Source organism: Hordeum vulgare, chromosome 2H (assembly GCF_904849725.1).
Source record: "Hordeum vulgare subsp. vulgare chromosome 2H, MorexV3_pseudomolecules_assembly, whole genome shotgun sequence".
Taxonomy (NCBI): Eukaryota; Viridiplantae; Streptophyta; class Magnoliopsida; order Poales; family Poaceae; genus Hordeum; species Hordeum vulgare.
In genome coordinates this window covers 631,776,643-631,796,646 of record NC_058519.1, presented here as the reverse complement: position 1 = coordinate 631,796,646, position 20,004 = coordinate 631,776,643, and the positions used below count along the sequence as shown (strand labels likewise).

Here is a 20,004-nt window from a genome sequence, read left to right as displayed (position 1 = left end):
GGCCCGATGGTATGATTGAAAAGTACAAGGCTAGGCTTGTGGCCAAGGGCTATGCCCAGAAAGAAGAAGTAGATTTATTTGATACTTATTCACCTCTGGCTAGTCTGACCACCATTCGAGTACTACTCTCATTTGTGGCCTTGCATGGTCTTCTCGTTCATCAAATGGACGTTAAGACGGCTTTCCTGAACGGAGAGCTAAACGAGGAATCTATATGCAACAGCCAGATGGCTTTGTGCTAGATGGTCCGGAAGGAAAAGGTGTGTAAGTTGTTGAAATATTTATATGGTCTGAGACAAGGACATATGTAATGGCATGAGAAGTTTAATACAACTCTGACATCTGTTGGCTTCGTTTTAATGAAGCTAACAAATGTGTATACTATCGCCACGGTGGGGCGAAGGAGTTATATTGTGTTCGTATGTCGATGACATATTGATATTTGGAACCAACCTCAAAGTGATTGAGGTGTTGGGGAACGTCGCATGGGAAACAAAAAATTTCCTACGCGCACGAAGACCTATCATGGTGATGTCCATCTACGAGAGGGGATGAGTGATCTACGTACCCTTGTAGACCGTACAGCAGAAGCGTTAGTGAACCCGGTTGATGTAGTGGAACGTCCTCACGTCCCTCGATCCGCCTCGCGAACAATCCCGCGATCAGTCCCACGATCTAGTACCGAACGGACGGCACCTCGCCGTTTAGCACACGTGCAGCTCGACGATGATCTCGGCCTTCTTGATCCAGCAAGAGAGACGGAGAGGTAGAAGAGTTCTCCGGCAGCGTGACGACGCTCCGGAGGTTGGTGATGATCTCGTCTCAGCAGGGCTCCGCTCGAGCTCCACAGAAACGCAATCTAGAGGAAAAAACGTGGAGGTATGTGGTCGGGCTGCCGTGGAAAAGTCGTCTCAAATCAGCCCTAAAACCTTCGTATATATAGGTGGGAGAGGGGGGACCTTGCCTTGGGGCTCAAGGAGCCCCAAGGGGGTCGGCCAAGCCAAAGGGGGGAAGGACTCCCCCCCAAACCGAGTCCTACTTGGTTTGGTGGGTGGAGTCCTTCTTTCCTTTCCCACCTCCTCCTTTTTTTTCTCTTTGATTTTTCTTCCAATGCGCATAGGGCCCTTTTGGGCTGCCCCACCAGCCCACTAAGGGCTGGTGCACCACCCTCAAGGCCTATGGGCTTCCCCGGGGTGGGTTGCCCCCCCCCCCCCCCCCGGTGAACTCCCGGAACACATTCGTCATTCCCGGTACATTCCCGGTAACTCCGAAAACCTTCCGGTAATCAAATGAGGTCATCCTATATATCAATCTTCGTTTCCGGACAATTTCGGAAACCCTCGTGACGTCCGTGATCTTATCCGGGACTCCGAACAATATTCGGTAACCAACCATATAACTCAAATACGCATAAAACAACGACGAACCTTAAGTGTGCAGACCCTGCGGGTTCGAGAACTATGTAGACATGACCCGAGAGACTCCTCGGTCAATATCCAATAGCGGGACCTGGATGCCCATATTGGATCCTACATATTCTACGAAGATCTTATCGTTTGAACCTCAGTGCCAAGGATTCATATAATCCCGTATGTCATTCCCTTTGTCCTTCGGTATGTTACTTGCCCGAGATTCGATCGTCAGTATCCGCATACCTATTTCAATCTCGTTTACCGGCAAGTCTCTTTACTCGTTCCGTAATACAAGATCCCGCAACTTACACTAAGTTACATTGCTTGCAAGGCTTGTGTGTGATGTTGTATTACCGAGTGGGCCCCGAGATACCTCTCCGTCACACGGAGCGACAAATCCCAGTCTTGATCCATACTAACTCAACGAACACCTTCGGAGATACCTGTAGAGCATCTTTATAGTCACCCAGTTACGTTGCGACGTTTGATACACACAAAGTATTCCTTCGGTGTTAGTGAGTTATATGATCTCATGGTCATAGGAACAAATACTTGACACACAGAAAACAGTAGCAACAAAATGACACGATCAACATGCTACGTCTATTAGTTTGGGTCTAGTCCATCACGTGATTCTCCTAATGACGTGATCCAATTATCAAGCAACAACACCTTGTTCATAATCAGAAGACACTGACTATCATTGATCAACTGGCTAGCCAACTAGAGGCTTGCTAGGGCACAGTGTTTTGTCTATGTATCCACACATGTAAATGAGTCTTCATTCAATACAATTATAGCATGGATAATAAACGATTATCTTGATACAGGAATTATAATAATAACTATATTTATTATTGCCTCTAGGGCATAATTCCAACATGAGGAGGTTTAGTCTTTTCTATCTCAAAACTTTGAGATGAAGGACCTTTTGGTGGCTGATGTTATCTTGAGCATCAAGCTTTTGAGAGATGATGAGGGTGGGATTACACTTCTGCAATCCCACTATGTTGATAAGATTTTGAGTCGCTTTTGATATTCAGACTGTAAAATTTCTCAAACACCGTATGACCCTAGTGTGCTGATTCAAAAGTTCAAAGGCACAGCTATAGATCAATTGAGATTCTCTCAAATTATTGGTTCGCTTATGTATCTAACTAGCACAACGAGGCCTGACATCGCGTTTGTTGTGAGCAAACTTAGACGTTTGTTGCCAATCCGGGCGATGTTCATTGGCATGTTGTTGAAAGAGTTATGTGCTACCTGAAAGGTACTGTTAACCACGGACTTCACTATACGGATACCCATCGGTACTTGAAGGGTATAGTGATGCGAGTTGGATCTCTGATGCTAATGAGATGAAGGTCACTACTGGGTATATGTTTACTCTTGGAGGTTGTGTTGTTTCCTGGAAGTCTTGCAAGCAAACGATCTTAACGAGATCGGTAATGGAAGCAGAATTAACAGCATTAGACACATATGGTGTCGAAGCAGAATTTCTTCAAGATCTTTTGATGGACTTGCCTGTGGTTGAGAAGCCGGTTCCGACTATCCTTATGAACTGCGATAATCAGACAGTTATTGTCAAAGTGAAGAGTTCAAAGGACAACATGAAGTCCAATAAACATATAACAATGAGATTGAAGTATGTCAGACGTTTGAGAAACTCCGGAGTGATAGTGTTGGATTACATCCAAACGGCTAAGAATCTGACAGATCCCTTTACTAAAGGGCTATCACGTGTTGTGATAGATAGTGCATCGAGGGAGATGGGAACGAGACCCACATGAGTTGCCATGGCAGTAACCCAACCTATATGATCGGAGATCACGTGAAGTTGGACCTGGGAAAACAAGCCAGTGGTGGACTGAGGAGAGTAACTTTACTAGCCCACTCCGTTGAAGATGCAATACTCTCGGATACTGTATGGTAGGATGACTACTGTTTTAACGTGTTCTAAAGCTTATGTGTAAGCAAGATGCTATCCTACAGAGCGATCTTTGATGGAACACACCTATATGAGCCCGACTGTTGGTCACAGTCTATGAGATTGGGGTGATCTCTAGTAAACTCATGAATAGGCCAGGAGTGTGACTAATATGCTCCACCCGAGGGGCCAGCCTTCAGTAGCCTAGTATCAGTAAGACTTGTGGTGAAGCTTCTTTACACCAAACTGACAATTCATGGCATAGTCCATTGTTCAGTTGTAAAGGAGTGTAGCTGCTTGCTCTAGGTGAAGCTCAACCTTAATGGATCTTTATTAAAATACTGGTATATCAAAACAATGATTGAAACGAGAAGAACAGAATGTGCCCTTGAGATCTGGTGGGGGATTGTTGAAATCTAAGATGGGCCTAAGGCTCATGAGACAATTTCAGAAAATCTCTAAGGGTCCATGTAAGTGGTGGCATGACAAGGTGGTGGTGGGAAGTTTAGTCCCACCCCGCTAGTGAAGAAGAAGTTGGACCCCTTTATAAGGGTTTCTCTTCTACATGCTATTGGAGAGTTGGAGAGAAGAAGCCCTCGCGCACTCCTCCTCATAGCCGTCACGAGATCAGATCGCCTCTCATCACGCGCTCGTTCCTTTGTTGTTGCTGCCGCCGGCGACTCCGTCCTATCCACCGCGTACACGGTCAACGGGAGAGCAGGACTCCGGAACCCCGCCTCTCCGGATCCTGTACGGGAGAGGGGCGATTAGGTTTTTGGGGAGCGATCACGCGACTGTTCGCCTCCGTCCGTTAGCTTCGTCTACGTCCGCGTCGCCCTCATCATCGGCATGTCTTCACCAACCGAAGCTAACCATCTCGCCCGCGAGAAGGCCGCAGAGGATGCTGCCGCCGCCACCGCTGCTGCTACGGCCAAGTGACCGATCGGATGGTATAACTCGTTTATCCCGCTCATGTTTATTTTAGCCATCATAGTACTAGCTATATGCGTAGATTGTTTTGCTATATGTATAGTATTTGCTAGTCTGCTTTGTGACCACTATGTCAGAAATCTAGTCAATGTCATGTTAGTAATTATTTCATGGATTAATCTATTTGGAAAATTGCCTATTTACTCAACATCTTGTACCTACCGACCAATCGGAGTTGAAAGACCGGTCGGAGCAGTAGGGGCGTACGCGGCATGCAGGAGCAGATCGGCGCCTCCTTAGAGCATCTCCAACAGCCGCGTAAAAAGGCGCGCGCGCGCTAAAAAACGGCAGTTTACCGCGCGCGGGACTGAAATGCACGCTCCAGCGGCGGCGGGAAAACCGCGCGCGCGGGAACCGCTAGCGCACGCGCGAAAAGGCGGCAGCCCGCGCGCCATTTTTGCGGCGCCGCATCCCGCGCGCCCATAAAAGGCAGCGCGCTGCCCTGCCTCTCGCGCCGCGTTCTCTCTCCCTCTGCCTCTCGCACCGCCGCCGCGTTCTCTCTGCCTCTCGCGCCGCGCTCTCTCTGCCCCTCGCGCCGCGGCCGCCGACGACGAGCCACCATGCCGCCGTGCCGCCGTTCTGCGTCGGGCTACCGCGGCGTTCGCCAGCGCCCCAACGGCGGGTTCTACGCCGAGATACGCTCCGGCGATCTCCGGCTGAGCCTCGGCACCTACGACACGGCGCATGAGGCCGCCCGCGCGTTCGACGCGGCGGCGTGGCGCCTAGGCAGGCCGCGACTGCAGATGAATTTTCTGGACGTCCGCACGCTCCAGCAGGCGTTAGACCTGGCCCCGTCGCCTCGTCTAAACTCCACACAAGACCGTGCGGAGCACACTGCGCTGCAGCGCCGCCTCCTCGTCGCCCAGGAGGACGAGCGGGTCATGGCGGAGTGGCGCCGGCGCCACCCGGAAGACGTCGCCTACGAGCAGGAATACTAGGAACGGCGCCGCGAGGAGCGGTTGGACAGACGTCGTCGGAAGGCTTTGGCGTGTGCGCAGGCCGACCTCGTCAATGCAGGCGGGAGGTCCTTCTTCACCGAAGAAGATGAACGTTGGTTTGACATCTGGCTGTCAACCTCTGACAACACCGACGATGATGGTGGTGCAGATGACTGGAGCGACTATGATTAGTTTTTTTTTCGAACTATCTAGCACCGAACTATCTATCTATGTTTTCGAACTACCTATCTAGTTGCAATTTATGTAAAAAAAAATATGCGCGCGCTGCATTTTTGGGCACTGCTGGAGCGGCGCGCGCGCTGCATAATAGCGCGGCTGTTGGAGCCCGCGCCTATTCCCGCGCTAAACCAGCCAAAGCGCGCGCGGCAAACGCCTTTTTTGGACGCGGCGCGTAGCGCGGCTGTTGGAGATGCTCTCTTATCATGCCCATATGCCGGAGCTAGGGGATGGCGACCGGAGTTTGTTGCGTGCTGCACATGTGAAGTGAAACACGGCGACATAGTTGCACATTATGACTGCAAGCTGGGGCAGATGCTCGCATGGCGCAAGCAACCCACCCGGCCATGGTCAGCCTCACATGGAAGTACCGCTGCCTTGAAGGCTTCAAACACCTCCGGACATAAAAGCATCGCGGATCGGAACACGGAATCTTCCAAGTTCCAAGTCCAAAACCCGGCCATGGGTTGGCCGCCGGTGGCTGTCAGCATAAATAGGGGAGCAGTACACAACGTACACAAGACAAGCAAGGAAGGCAACACACTCACACAACACTACAGAAAGACACGAAGAAATAGAGGGCAAATCAAGCTGGAGCTGAGCTAGGATCGATGGGGCTGCTGCTGCTGCTTCAGGTGCTCCTGGCCGCGATCGTGGCGAGAGCGCCGGCGGCGCAGGCGTGGGGCAAGGAGGGGCACTACATGACCTGCAAGATCGCCGATGTACGTGAACCACGCACCCACCGATCGTCGTCCGACGTGATCGATCAGTCCTGCTGTACATATCTGTGAGGTAGAGATAGCTAGGTAAGCTGAAATGAACTGGATTGTCTTCTTCTTCTTCTTACGTGCAGGGTTTCCTGACGAGCGAGGCATCGGCGGCGGTGAAGGACCTCCTGCCGTCGTGGGCCAACGGCGAGCTCGCGGAGGTGTGCGCGTGGGCGGACAGGCAGCGCTTCCGGTACCGGTGGTCAAGTCCCCTGCACTTCGCCGACACCCCCGGTGACTGCAACTTCAGCTACGCCAGTACGTACGCTCTACCATGCATCATGCTTGTTCTGAATTTGCACCAACCTGCCAGCCATGAGCCATGCATGCCTCCATTCACAACTCCAGCTGCTTTTTGGTTTCACCCATGCACACAACTAAACAAACCTTATGTTTTTGTAACTCGCAGAAGAAAAAAAATGTTATTTTAGATAGATATATGAGTAGACAGCACCCGCAAAAAAAGGGAGAAAAAGAAAGATAGATAGATAGACAGCCCTAGTAACGGCAGCATGTCGCGATCGAAGGTTAAGGCGCGGTCTGACTTTGAGCCCGTGCTCAACTAGAGGTCCATCCCGACACGTTATTTGCCGTGCTCGCGTGCATCTCGCTCACATTATTTGACACATGCTACTGAAGCAACCGATCCATCCGTGTGGTCAGTAGCTGTTACAGCTAACTGCATCGATCATCATCGTTCGGATAAAAAGGTCTCGGATCTCCAAAGGAAACCTGTTATTTGGGCCGACTGATCATTATCGGCTTGACTGGGACGGTGAGATGCCTGGCCTGCCTCTGTTTGACTGGGCAAAGGGAGCTAGTAGGCCCTCGCCAGCGGCAACTGAGTGAGAGGGCATGCACGACAATCTAGCTATTGTTTCACAGAGTTTCACAAGCAAGAACAACAGCAAATAAAGCCCAACACGTAAACACGTTCTTCCTGCTACACGCAGGAAGAAGAAGAAAAACCAGAATTCTGCACCTACTGATTTTGATTCTGGGCAGGGGACTGCCACGACACCAAGGGGAACAAGGACGTGTGCGTGGTGGGAGCCATCAACAACTACACCGCCGCGCTCGAGGACCCGTCCAGCCCGTGTAAGTACTCTCTCCGTTCATGAGTGTAAAATGTTTTAACTTCTTTCTGACTCAGATGTGTATATACTTCTTTTAGCGTGTTCGTTCATTTATGTGAGTTGTATGTCGTATTTTATACTGGAATATCTAGAACATCGTATATTTGTAAACGGAGGGAAGTGTACAGTACGTGTACGTAGTACTCGTATCATTTAATTTCTTCACGTATGGTATTGTGTACTGAGCATAGGACGGGATATATGCATGTGTATCATCCAGATGACCCGACGGAGAGCCTGATGTTCCTGGCGCACTTCGTGGGCGACGTGCACCAGCCACTGCACTGCGGCCACGTCGACGACCTCGGCGGCAACACCATCAAACTCCGATGGTACAGGAGGAAGAGCAACCTGCACCACGTACGTCCCACATGCATGCACTTTCAGCTCCATGATTCGATCCTAGCTGGTGGTAGAATCATCGTTTATTCACTGCCCAGCTAATTAACTTGGGGTATTATCTTTACAAAACTAGGTGTGGGATTCGGACGTGATCACACAGGCCATGAAGGACTTTTTCAACAGGGACCAGGACACCATGATCGAGGCCATCCAGCGCAACATCACCGTAAGCTACCTACTACCTTCCAATTCCTGCACTGTCTTCCAGTTGCAGTTGCAGTCCATAACCTCAGCTTAATTTCACCCTGACTGAACTCTGATTATGTTGATCTCTTGCAGGATGACTGGTCCAGCGAGGAGAAGCAATGGGAGGCGTGCGGCAGCAGAACCAAGATCACCTGCGCCGAAAAGTAAGCTTTCAGAAGATCACTGAATATGTATGTATTTGGAGGCCGGATCTGACGGCAGAGAATGTTGGAATGCAGGTACGCCAAGGAGAGCGCATTGCTGGCCTGCGACGCGTACGAGGGCGTCGAGCAAGGCGACACCTTAGGAGGTATGCTGGATTAATAAGACTGAATCTTGCGTTTCTTGTTTGAGCTTGTAAGTGTTGGTTGGTTATACAGTTCCTTTGGAACAAGTGTGTGCGTGTGACGAGATCTTTTGGAAACTGGACTGCAGACGACTATTACTTCCGGGCGTTGCCGGTTGTCGAGAAGAGGATAGCTCAGGGAGGCGTGAGGCTGGCGGTGATCCTTAACCAGATCTTCAGTGGGAAGAATAGCAGGTTGCAGAGCATCTGATGAATGATATTGATATGGATATAATCTAGTGCTATACTAGAAATTAAGGAGGACGAACAAGAAGATTGTCTTGTCTGACAACGATACATAGCTACACCACAATCACGAATTCGCGATGAAATTTGTTTTGAGTCGTCCACTAAAGGTCCAAAGCGGCTTAGACTCGCTGTTGCTGCAGCACATCACTGTATCTGTAATTCTGTATATTGTATGTATGTAGGTATGTATATGTATATGGTGTTGTATTTATTCGCACCATTGTATCATCTTCATTCCTCGGTGGAATAATACTAGTGACCTGACCTTCATGAGTTTGTAACCATTTTGCCACATCAGAGTGATGTGTTACATTAGTAACAATTGGATAGATTGGTTTCCTTTCCGTAAGTAGGGCTTAACGAGCTGATGCGGAGCATCATCCTACGGTCATCCCCATGTACACTCCGGCTACTCCCCAAACCTTAAGTGTCATTGGAGATAAGGTGAACTTGCTTCTAAGTGCTTCACCTTTCAATTCACTCGAGACATGGATGCTACCTCAAGTACGGATCTTGTATATAGTCAGGTACATCCGGAACGACCATGGCGACACACGGAGTGAAACCCAAGCCACAAAGGAGATGGATGAACGGGCACCTCAAGTGAAGTTGTTACAGAGCTACAGCGACCGGACATCCGGCGCGAGCAACCAGGAGAAGCCTAGAGGGAAGCAGACGCCAGGCGACTCTACAACGGCCGACCCCTGGATATCCAGCACCCCAAGTCAGGCCGGATATCTGGCGTCTGCCCGGAAATCCGACGTGAGGATACCCGAAGCCGCAGCTCCCTGACCAACGCCAGTCCGGACATCCGGCCAATGCCCCGAACATCCGGCGCCCCTCTAGCGGCCGAAGATCCGGCCCTCAGCTCGAAAATATGGCGCCTGCCCACGGGCCAAGGGCCCATGTATCTCTCTTTCACTCCCATCTCGCCTTGGACTATAAATAGGCATCCCCCTTCTCCATCTAGGGTTAGCAATGGCTTAGCTCATAGATTAGTTGAGCATTCCTCCTTTCACTACCTCTTTCATGGAGATGATGCCTCCATCTAAGAAGACCCCCTAGTGGATGTCAAGGCTGCTATCATAGGGAAGATTCCTAGTGGCTTCAAGACCTCATCTCCCTATGGGATTTGGGATGAACTGTATCATGTATCCTCTTTTCCTTCATTTTTCATGTATCTTTGTGGATCTTATGTATGGTGACTCTAGTGGATGTGTGATTGGGTTTGTTCTTGAGTGTTTTCTCTTGTGATTTCTCTCCCTTTTTCCCGTGTTCTTCGTGTCCTTGAGGTTTCTTCCTCCAATTCGTGAATGATCTACACCTAGGGGTTTCACCCCGTATCATCTTGGTATCAAGAGCCACGTTTGTCACGAATTTCGAGTCCTTCCTTTTGTTTTCCAGCCAAATTTTGTTTGTTTAGTCCTAGTTCCAAGATCCCCACCAAAAGTAGCCATAGCATTTTTTTGCAATTTGTTGTTTCTTGTGAGATTTTCTTGATTTTGATCCACAGAATTTGTGTTTTGCAAGTGGATCTAGCTTTCCCACCATGAAATCCGTCCTAATTTTTCTTTTCCCACATCAATTTTGACCCCTAAAATCAAAATCCGCCCAAATCGAGTTCCCGAGCCCCAAATCACGATCTGGGTCAGTCGGGACGGACAACTGGCCTCTGGCCGGACATCTGGGCCCCTGGAGCGCAAAATCATGGAGGTTTCTAGACAGGCAGCCCCGGAAATCCGGCCTACCCCCAGATATCCGGCCGTGTAGGTCCAGTCTCCCGTGTTTCACCGTTTCGACCATAACTTTCACATCCGGAGTCCGATTTTGACGTTCTTTAGCTCGTTGGATAGCTATTGACATCCTCCATTCATCTAGATATGTTCCATGATCATTTGACTCCATCATATTTTCAAATCTTGTCAAGTTTGCCTATGCCTCCACCATAACTTCCGCATAGCCTTCCCACCATACTCTTCCGCCAACATAACCCAATTTTGTTCGAGATTTTGAGTTGCGGTTTCTATTTCTAAGGTATTTAGGCTAATTAGGGATGGTTCGACATTGACATCGCCGCTACTCATCATCACCTCGGCCTCGACATCGACAACGGTCACTTTGCCTTTTGGCACCGCAAGCATAAGCAAGGATGGTAATATCAACGACATCATTATCTACTTTCTTGCCATTGCATTGATCATCTCGAGCCTATTGTGTACCTTACCTATTGAGACTAGCGAGCTGAGAATTGATGGGACATGTTACTTGTGCATCGTAGTGTTACTCTTATGCTGCATAGCTACTTTTAGCATGCAAACATCTTATTATCTACATTGTGACATAAGTATCTCCCGTGCATATCCAACATACTTATCTCATATCTTGGTTCGAGCATCAAGCATAGCGGAAAAAACAGAAAAAAAAAATTAAGCAAAAGAGGAGATACAAAAGAGTTTATAAGCAATACCAAAAGAATTGAGCCATTATTCATAGTACATACACTTGGATCATACATACATATCATACTTGGATTGAAGACGACACGTTTACTCTTATAGGTTGGTGCACGAGCGCATATCTAGCCCATTTGAGCAATCGAGCTATTGTCTCTCTAGAGTCCATGCAACACCAGCTTTTCTCGGGTCTTACATTTTGTGCTTATATTTTGTGTTGCAGAAAATTCTACAACATAATCTACAGTGCAAAAGTTAAAATATCCGTCAGACATTTGATAACGTTGGTGTGATGAGGATTCGTTTTGATTCTGCAATAAACCTTTTGTTGCCAAAGGAAGGAGTGCACAACAGGACAAGAGCAAAGATTTTTTTCTATAACATAGGTCTTGTTTCAGAAAAAAAATGGTTCGGCAGGAGCGTAACAAGACTCGTGTTGCAAAGCTTCGAGTGCAACACAAGCCCTATTGTAAAGGTTGATGCATGCTTCCTGAAAAAGATCGAACGATTATCGAGCTCACAATCCTATGGCTACCTAGACGACGGATTTTTTAAACATCAGTCGATGAACGTGTAGTAGTCCCTTAAATAAATGCTACCGGTTCATACAAAAAGCATCGCGGATCAGGAATCTCCCACGTCTAGAACGCGGTTATGTTTTTTTTAACATAGTACACATGCAAGCGCTCGTATACATTGTATACACTCATCTCTATGAATGCACACACGCATACCCTATCCCTATGAATACCTTCGAGAGACCGAGACAACATATCATCTTAAGATTTACGAAGTCACCGTACGCGCCTCGTCGTCGATGAAAACGTCTCCTCTCATTAAAAACGTATAGCCAAAAATTTTGAAATATATTTAGAATCAATGCAAGCACCAGGACTTATCCTGATTAGGCTAACAGTTTGCAACATGGTCATGAGTTGGCCGGTGGTTGTTTGTATAAATAGGCGAGCAGTACACAAGGTAGATTATAAGACAGAAGGAAAGCAAGTAAGCAACACAACAACAAGAGACACGGAGAGAGACGAGAGCGCTAAGCTAGGACGATGGGCTTGCTGCTGCTGCTCCACGTCGTCCTGGTCGCGGCGGCGGCGGGAGCCCCAGCGGCGCAGGCGTGGGGCAAGGAGGGGCACTACATGACCTGCAAGATCGCCGATGTACGTAAACCACCGACCCATCGTCTGACGCAGCACTAGTGATCGATTCAGCTGATGTTTATCGATGCAGGGTTTCCTGACGAAGGAGGCGTCGGCGGGGGTGAAGGCTCTCCTCCCGTCGTCGGCCAACGGCGAACTCGCGGAGGTGTGCTCGTGGGCGGATAGCCAGCGCTTCCGGTACCGGTGGTCGAGCCCGCTGCACTTCGCCGACACCCCAAAAGACTGCAAGTTCAGCTACGCCAGTACGTTGCCTGGAATGCATGATGCATCTACACAATTTCTGATCTGGCTTAGTTTTGCTGTGTTTGTTTTTCTTTTATGACAATTTATGTTGAAACGTGGATGACAAAATTAATTCACGAGCACGAAAACTTTCTGGCAAAAAGAATGAAAAACATAATCCAACATAAACTAGGGTGGATTTGCAATGCTCCCCAACTAAATTTGCCACGCTCTCAAACATAATTTGCCATGAAAAACATTTGGTTTGCCATGCCTAAAAATCTAACATTCGCTAGATATTCAAAATCAGCCAGAACAAACGCACCAACCTCTTTATGCATATATATACAAAAAAAAAAGAACTTTGAAAAACACATGTCATAGAAAGTTGGCATGGTGTACAAAATCCACATAAAGTTGTCATGGAAACTTACCTAATATTAACAGAAACTTTGAAAACACATGTCCTGTATTGTATACTGAGAAAAAAATGGTCATGTTTGTCAACAGAAAAACTTGCAGTACAAAAAACAATTGCCATGGTGTTAGGCATAAAATTGCCATGACATAAAGCGTAACAAAGTTGCACATAAATCAGAGAAGCAAGAAACTTATAAGAGTTGCCATGGTCAACTATCTAGATTTGCCACCAAATTAAAATTCAGTTGGCGTGACATACATAGAAGAAAACTAGTAAGAGTTGGCATGATTTAGTAAACATTTTTTTTATAAACTTGACATGTGTATCCTGAGTTTTTAAAGGTTGCCATGTTATGTCTCAATTTTTCAAAATCACGATGTGAACTTTACAAAAAAATTGCCATGTGAGCAGTACAAAAAATTCTAAAATGTCCATGTGACCAGTAAATACTTTGTAAAAGTTGCCATGATTGTGGAGAAAAAAATTATTTGAAGTTATCATGTGTCGATTACAAATGTCTATAAATTGCATGATTTCTTTGGGGGGGGGGGGGGGGGGGGGGATTGCCATGATTTTAGAAAACACGAAAATAGTAACTTTCCATGTGACCAGTGCAATTGTTTGCTACATCTGTCATGATCTAGAGAGCAAACTTTTGTAAAGTTACCATATGACCAATACTAAAAGAAATTATACATCTTCCATGAATTATAAAATGAATTTTGTGCAATTTGCCATGATATGTATAGTTTCTATGTGTATGTATAGGTGTCATGGAGTTATACAATTACATTATGTGTTAAAAAGAAGGGTTCATACATGAAACAAAGAGAAGTTTCCGTGATGTAAAAAAAACTAGAAGGGGGGAGCTGCAATGATAGAGTTAATAAACTTGCCATGTGATAAGGACAAATATTTTCAAAAATTGTCATGTTTTAGATAGAAAAAAATCAAAAGTTACCATGTGAACATTACAAGAATGTCTAAATTTTCCATTATTAGGGAGCGAAAGCTTTTTACCTGTGCCATGTGACCAGTACAAACATTTTTTTGATTTTCTAAGTTTGGCATCGTTTAGAGACCGAAAGTTTATACTTGACTTTTCATGTTTCAAGGAACGAAAAATCATACTCCCTCTGTCCCAAAATAACTGTCTCAAGCTTAGTATAAATTTGTACTAGAGCTAGTACAAAGTTAAGACACTTATTTTGAGACGGAGGGAGTAAATTTGCCATGTGACCAGTGCATATTTCAAAAAGAGTTGTCATGTTTTGTAGAACAAAATTCCTAAAGATGTCATGTGAACATTGCAATTTTATAAATTTGCAATGTTGTAGAAAATAAATTTATAAATTACCATGTGCCCTTATAATTTTTGTAACTTTGCCATGTTTTAGTAAAAAAAAATCTGATTTTTTCCATTTGATAATTACAAACTTTTTTTTAAACGCCATGTTTTATAGAAACAACTTTTTTTTTAAATGCCATGGACCAGTAGAAACATTTTAAGAAATTGACATGTTTTAGATTACATTTTACAAAACTTTCAGGCGCGCTTTGGACCTTGAGCCAGTCCATGCTTAACTAGAGGTCTGTCCCGACACGTTATTTGCCGTGCTCGCGTGCATCCCGGTACGTACGTAGCGTGAGAGTCCACCTGCTACTGATGAAGCAACCAACCTATCCATGTGTCTGGTCAGTGGCGGTTACAGCTAACTGCATCATCATCATTCAGATGAAAAGGCAGACGCCAACATTTCCCATCTTTGACGGATCGGAATCGGATCCTGGACGGGATATTATCATGCATTCCGGGCGAGTTGTTATCAGCTTGGCTGGACGGTGGCATGCAATCGAGTGTAGGCTTGCTCCTGTGATCGGGCAAGGGAGTTATGCATGCCCTCGTCACCCACTCAAGAGGCCATGCACAGCATGCACGACGCGTTTGCCTGAGCAACCATGCCCCTGATAATCGTTGATGCCGTACGTCAAGCTAACGTAATAGCCGTACGTGGAGTTTCACGAGCAAGGACGGCTAAAAAGAAAAAGCCTAACACAAGATCTCATTAGTGGTCTTATCATTTCATGCTTGGATGCTCCTGGTGATTTCGATTTTGGGGCAGGGGACTGCCACGACACCAAGGGGAACAAGGACGCGTGCGTGGTCGGGGCCATCAACAACTACACCGCCGCCCTGCAGGACCCGTCCACCCCGTGTAAGCAATACAGACATACAGTAGTGCTATACGTATCATCAATTTCTTCACGGGTGGTATACATATTGGTATGCAAGTAGTAATACTGCATGGTACGTGTATCGTCCAGATAATCGGACGGAGAGCCTGATGTTCCTGGCCCACTTCGTCGGCGACGTGCACCAGCCGCTGCACTGCGGCCACGTCGACGACCTCGGCGGCAACACCATCCTCGTCCGCTGGTACAAGAGGAAGAGCAACCTGCACCACGTACGTACCACACACACACACACACACACACACACACTCAGTTCCATCCACGATGATTCATGGTAGAGTCGCTCTAAGAGTCATCAACTAATCATATGCTTGCTTGCTTGCTTGCCTGTCGGCTGTCTATATGATCAAACATGGGTGTTTTTTGTAACGACTAGGTGTGGGACGTGGACGTCATCGAGCAGGCCATGAAGGACCTGTACGGCAGAGACCAGGACACCATGATCAAGGCCATCCAGCGCAACATCACCGTAAGCTAGATGACCTAGCAGTTTCTGCACTGCACTGCACTGCATTGTCTTGCAGTCCATCACTTCAGTCTTCAGCTTTTTCTTCACCCTGAGTAAGTTCTGATTATGCTGATCTCTTGCAGGAGGACTGGTCCAGCGAGGAGAAGCAGTGGGAGGCGTGCCGCAGCAGAACCAAGACCTGCGCTGACAAGTAGGCCCAACAGTCATCACGACTGTTATCAAAAAAAAAAAAAACAGTCATCACGACGATCATCCACTGATTCCAACTGCAAAAGTGAAATATATATGTTCAGAGGCTGACGGTGTAACATGAATGAGTGCAGGTACGCTCAGGAGAGTGCAGTGCTGGCCTGCGACGCGTACAAGGGCGTCAAGCAGGACTCCACCTTAGGAGGTACCCTACGAGATCAACCAACAAGACTAATAAATTACGGAGTACATACATATACTTATGTAGTATGCTTAGTGATTGATTATGGATTTATGATTCCTTTGCGACGAGTGCGATGAGATCTTTGTTGGAACTGGACTGCAGATGAGTACTACTTCAAGGCGCTGCCGGTCGTTCAGAAGAGGATTGCCCAGGGAGGCGTGAGGCTGGCGGCCATCCTCAACCGGATCTTCAGCGGGAACGGCAGGCTGCAGAGCATCTGATCGATGCAGTTTCGTCGAAATTACGGGAGAAGAATGTTATCCTGTGTTGTCTGACCATGTTATAGCTTCGCCATAATCACGAATTCGCAACTATATTGTTATGTCCATCCACCAAAGCGGCTTCGAGTCACTGCTGCAACAAATCATTGTATTGTATCTGTATAAACATAAGTATATGGTGATGTATTGATTAACACCACTGTATTCTATAATCTTCATTTTCAGTACAAGTACGATGGTGACCTACTACTTCAGTGTGTTGTAACCATTTTGTTACATCAGAGTGATGTTGAGAACCAGTTGGATGGAACGGTTTCTATTGCAGGCAAAATGCCCAGCTAAACTCCAAGTTAATCGATAAAAACGTGGTGTTAATCCAGGCTTACATCCAGTGTACAAAATCAGACAGGAGAGTTCAGATAGTTTTTTCTTTTTCCTTTTCTTGAAGGAGTTCAGATAGTTCATGTGAGGGAAACACCACATTTACCCATTTCAGATTTGTATGCCACAGATGAAATGAACATTTCATTAACTACTCAGCCCCAAATCCATTGAAATTTTACTTAAATCAGAGGTCTCCAAAGACAGCAGTCGTTGATTCAAGTAAAAGTGGACAAAACCTCCTTCCAAACAAATCCTGGAAGAATGATATCAAGTAAACCAACAAAGCCAAGGTTCATTCTTCATCAGGAGACCAGTGGAAGTATCATAGCTTGCACCTTGAAAAATTCCAGCATTGCCCTTTGGGCTCCGATGTTTGAGAATGTCGAAGACGGGTTATAAGAGCTTCAGACCACCAGTGACATCGTCAACCATGTCAGCCGGCCCTGCTCAAATCAAACAGTACCATCAGCAGCGAGATATCAGCTCACTACAAGCCCACAAATTCTGAGAAACGTGATACACAGTGAAAATCATGCATGTAACTTACCAAGAATAGCCATGACTGTTCTGGAATCTACAGGATCACAAGACAAAAAAAAATCAATTCAAGACATAAACAGACAGAATTGAACTGGATGTGTATAGATGAAGGCTAAATAACTCACTAGGTGCAATCTGTGTTCTTCCAGCATCAATGGTAATGTGAGTTGGCAGATTCATAGATTTTGCTCTCCCCTGCACCAAAAAGTGGGCTTAAATGCGATGGGACAAAAATAACATTGTTTCAAATGATAAGTTCACTTTGTTTAAATACAGTAAGAGATTAACCAGATGATTTATCTACAAAGAGAAAATGGAGGATAAGGCTAGAGATGAAACCATCAGATCTCACGATCATGAGTTGGTCGCGAGATCTGATGGGTTTCACCTCTAGCCTACCACAACTTGTTTGGGACTAAAGGCTTTACTGTTGTTGTTGTAAGGCCAAGTAAGAAAAAAATGTTCCATATTTCTCTAGAATAAGGCGAAGGAATGAAATTATTGGAGCTGTTTCAGACCAGGACATATTGACCTACAAAATGTCCAGTTCCTCAATAATATTTCTGGTATTTTAATTCCCCTGATAACTCTTTAAAACAAGCTTTTCATAACTAAATGTTATCTGATAGGAGCAAAATATTAAATCACTGCTTTTGTCCATGCGCCTTTTTCTCTGGGTTTACTATCTGTAGATAACCCCAAGGTACTTTCGAAATTAATGTGCCAGTTCACAACAAGGCAGAATATTTACTTGTAAAACAAGCATATCTTCCTCGCTTTCTACTTTCACAACCACCTTCACTTGGCCACACCTCTCCCATCTGCAAAAGATAAAATGAAGAATAAATGAATTTGTTTTCCTTTTTACCATCTCTGTGCCATACTAGGACAAACAGCAGAAGTAGCTACTGATAATGATACCTTCGTAATGACTTTGGTGCTCTCTGTTGGAGTTTTTTAAACAAGCCCAGTGTTGCATGGCTGAGCAAACAGATAAAGAAAAAAAAAAACATAATTAGGCACACCATTCCCATATTACTACTAAAAGTAATAAAAACATGGTAAAATAAAGAGTGCTAACTCATCCACTTCTAAAACTGATAATTTACACACTTGGAAGCAAAGATGTGCATGCTTCCATAGTTTGATGTTCAACATGCTTTCTTGCTAAATCAAATGTAAGACTGCGATTAACCAAATATCATTTCTGCAGCACATCTGCCAATGCTCAAATATGCTGAATAATCTTGCTGAGTTCAAACAACCAACTGGTGTTAGCATGTTAGGTTAAATGTTTCTAATTATAGACGAGAAGTAACAATTGGGATTGACGAATGCCATCATAGGGGTCAACAACAAGTTTGCTTTGGTATTTCCCTTGTTGTCTGGTCAAGGAAATCTGAAGGAAAATATATTGGCTGATTGGCATGACAACAAAGATCAACATCTGGGCATTGCAAAAGTTCTACTGCAATAAGCATTCATGCAGGCATGATAAATTTTGCCTTGGTTTTTGGGAGGTATGAATACAGGTGATCGTCTTGGATGAAGAAGACAGCTGGCTTAAGTGTTATATGGAAAATACTACCATCTCTTTTTCAAAACAAATGGCAATTGCGAATTTGGAACTAAGTGAGGCAGCTACCTGGTTTGGGCATCAGGCCAAACCAAAATAGTCTTCCATTCCATCACCCCCTACACCCCGGTACTTCTTTTTACGTAAGATAAGAGTAAGATGTGAAGAATACTGATCGCAGTCATGAACTGTGTGCTACAGCTGCAGGATAGTTCTAAGAAAGGGCATGACACGTACCATTAGCACTTAGCAGACACATGTGCATAGGAAACTAGCAGGATGAAAAATAACAGATTGCCACGTGGCTTTGGCACGACCAATTTGTGTGTGCAACTGCATTCGTTCCAGAAAAGCATCCATATTAACAGAAAAGAAAATTTTGCCTATGTTATAACCCTTGTTCGGTTTGAAGCTCATAAACATATGTCATGATCAGTGCTAACAACAATCTAAAGTCTCAAACAGGTATGTCAGCCCAGTATCTCCTCTTGCAAGATTAACTAGAGATCAACTCTTAACAACATGATATACTGACCATTTCACCACTCTGTGTTAATAATCGACATTGGTTCCCCATCTCATAAGTTTCTATTCTTAGCCAATCCCGATACTGAATGCGTTACCTGCATTGCGCGGCGATTTTCCCCTTCCCCATCTTCAGGTCGTTTCTCACCACTAGCACCTGCACCGGCAACAACATCAACCGAGTAATTTACCATTCTCTACCCCCACATGAAAACGCCCAAAACCGAGTGAAGGAAAGGGAAGAAGTGCTGGCTAGAAACTTCCATACCATCTTGAAATCCTCTATTATCTTGGCGAGGTTCTCGATCTCCAGGGGGGCGGAGGCGGTCTGGGCCTGCGCCCTCTCGGCCTCCCTGGCGGAGTCGGACTTGGTCACCACGTTCCGGGACCAGAACAGCAGCCTGAGCCCGGTCCGCTTCCGCCCGGCGGCTCGCTTCGCCGGCCGGGCGCGGCCGGAATTTTCGTCATCATCTTCGTCCGAGTCGTCCTCGGAATCTTCTTCACCGGGGGCGGGGGCGGCGGCGTGGATGGGGAGGCGGGCGAGGGCGAGGAAGTAGCCGAGGGCGAAGCAGCCGGCGGCGCCCGCGATAGCGGTGGCCGCTCCGGGGAAGGAGGCGGCCACGGGGAGAGAGAGGACGGAGGTGGTGGCGCCCATCGTGGTCGCCGTCGCCGGTGGCGGCGGCGGCGATGGGGTGAGGGGTAGGGGAGAGGAGAGGAGAGGAGTAGGAGGTGGTTTGGTGTTACG

At 46.4% G+C, this 20,004-nt stretch overlaps 3 protein-coding genes across 3 annotated transcripts; 2 read left to right on the top strand and 1 right to left on the bottom strand.

The window, feature by feature from the left end:
• The first annotated feature begins 5,919 nt into the window (after positions 1–5,919).
• Positions 5,920–8,939, top strand: LOC123431017 (endonuclease 4-like). The gene is made up of 8 exons (XM_045114837.1): positions 5,920–6,226; positions 6,358–6,529; positions 7,277–7,369; positions 7,628–7,767; positions 7,883–7,975; positions 8,089–8,159; positions 8,235–8,305; positions 8,431–8,939. The coding sequence occupies exons 1-8, from the start codon at positions 6,116–6,118 to the stop codon at positions 8,550–8,552; spliced, it is 873 nt and encodes a 290-aa protein (XP_044970772.1). The 5' UTR covers positions 5,920–6,115; the 3' UTR covers positions 8,553–8,939.
• Positions 8,940–12,028: 3,089 nt separating this feature from the next.
• Positions 12,029–16,962, top strand: LOC123428103 (endonuclease 4-like). The gene is made up of 8 exons (XM_045112269.1): positions 12,029–12,215; positions 12,286–12,457; positions 14,982–15,074; positions 15,184–15,323; positions 15,488–15,580; positions 15,703–15,770; positions 15,904–15,974; positions 16,116–16,962. Exons 1-8 carry the CDS (start codon positions 12,105–12,107, stop codon positions 16,232–16,234), a joined length of 867 nt encoding a protein of 288 aa, XP_044968204.1. The 5' UTR covers positions 12,029–12,104; the 3' UTR covers positions 16,235–16,962.
• Positions 16,763–20,004, bottom strand: LOC123428104 (peptidyl-tRNA hydrolase 2, mitochondrial-like). Its single transcript, XM_045112271.1, has 7 exons — positions 19,528–20,004; positions 19,358–19,416; positions 18,080–18,139; positions 17,910–17,979; positions 17,284–17,353; positions 17,166–17,192; positions 16,763–17,061 (listed from the first exon to the last, which is right to left on the bottom strand). The coding sequence occupies exons 1-7, from the start codon at positions 19,912–19,914 to the stop codon at positions 17,012–17,014; spliced, it is 723 nt and encodes a 240-aa protein (XP_044968206.1). The 5' UTR covers positions 19,915–20,004; the 3' UTR covers positions 16,763–17,011.

Bases quoted from the DNA above. Each gene is read 5' to 3' on its own strand.
- LOC123431017 (XM_045114837.1), top strand. From the start codon at position 6,116: ATGGGGCTGCTGCTGCTGCTTCAGGTGCTCCTGGCCGCGATCGTGGCG. The intron at 6,227-6,357 runs GTACGTGAACCA...TCTTACGTGCAG, and splicing joins TGACCTGCAAGATCGCCGAT to GGTTTCCTGACGAGCGAGGC. The intron at 7,768-7,882 runs GTACGTCCCACA...TTACAAAACTAG, and splicing joins GGAAGAGCAACCTGCACCAC to GTGTGGGATTCGGACGTGAT.
- LOC123428103 (XM_045112269.1), top strand. From the start codon at position 12,105: ATGGGCTTGCTGCTGCTGCTCCACGTCGTCCTGGTCGCGGCGGCGGCG. The intron at 15,324-15,487 runs GTACGTACCACA...TGTAACGACTAG, and splicing joins GGAAGAGCAACCTGCACCAC to GTGTGGGACGTGGACGTCAT. The intron at 15,581-15,702 runs GTAAGCTAGATG...GATCTCTTGCAG, and splicing joins CCATCCAGCGCAACATCACC to GAGGACTGGTCCAGCGAGGA.
- LOC123428104 (XM_045112271.1), bottom strand. From the start codon at position 19,914: ATGGGCGCCACCACCTCCGTCCTCTCTCTCCCCGTGGCCGCCTCCTTC. The intron at 17,354-17,909 runs GTAAATATTCTG...TTTTTGGTGCAG, and splicing joins AAGATATGCTTGTTTTACAA to GGGAGAGCAAAATCTATGAA. The intron at 17,193-17,283 runs GTGAGTTATTTA...GTGATCCTGTAG, and splicing joins AAGAACACAGATTGCACCTA to ATTCCAGAACAGTCATGGCT.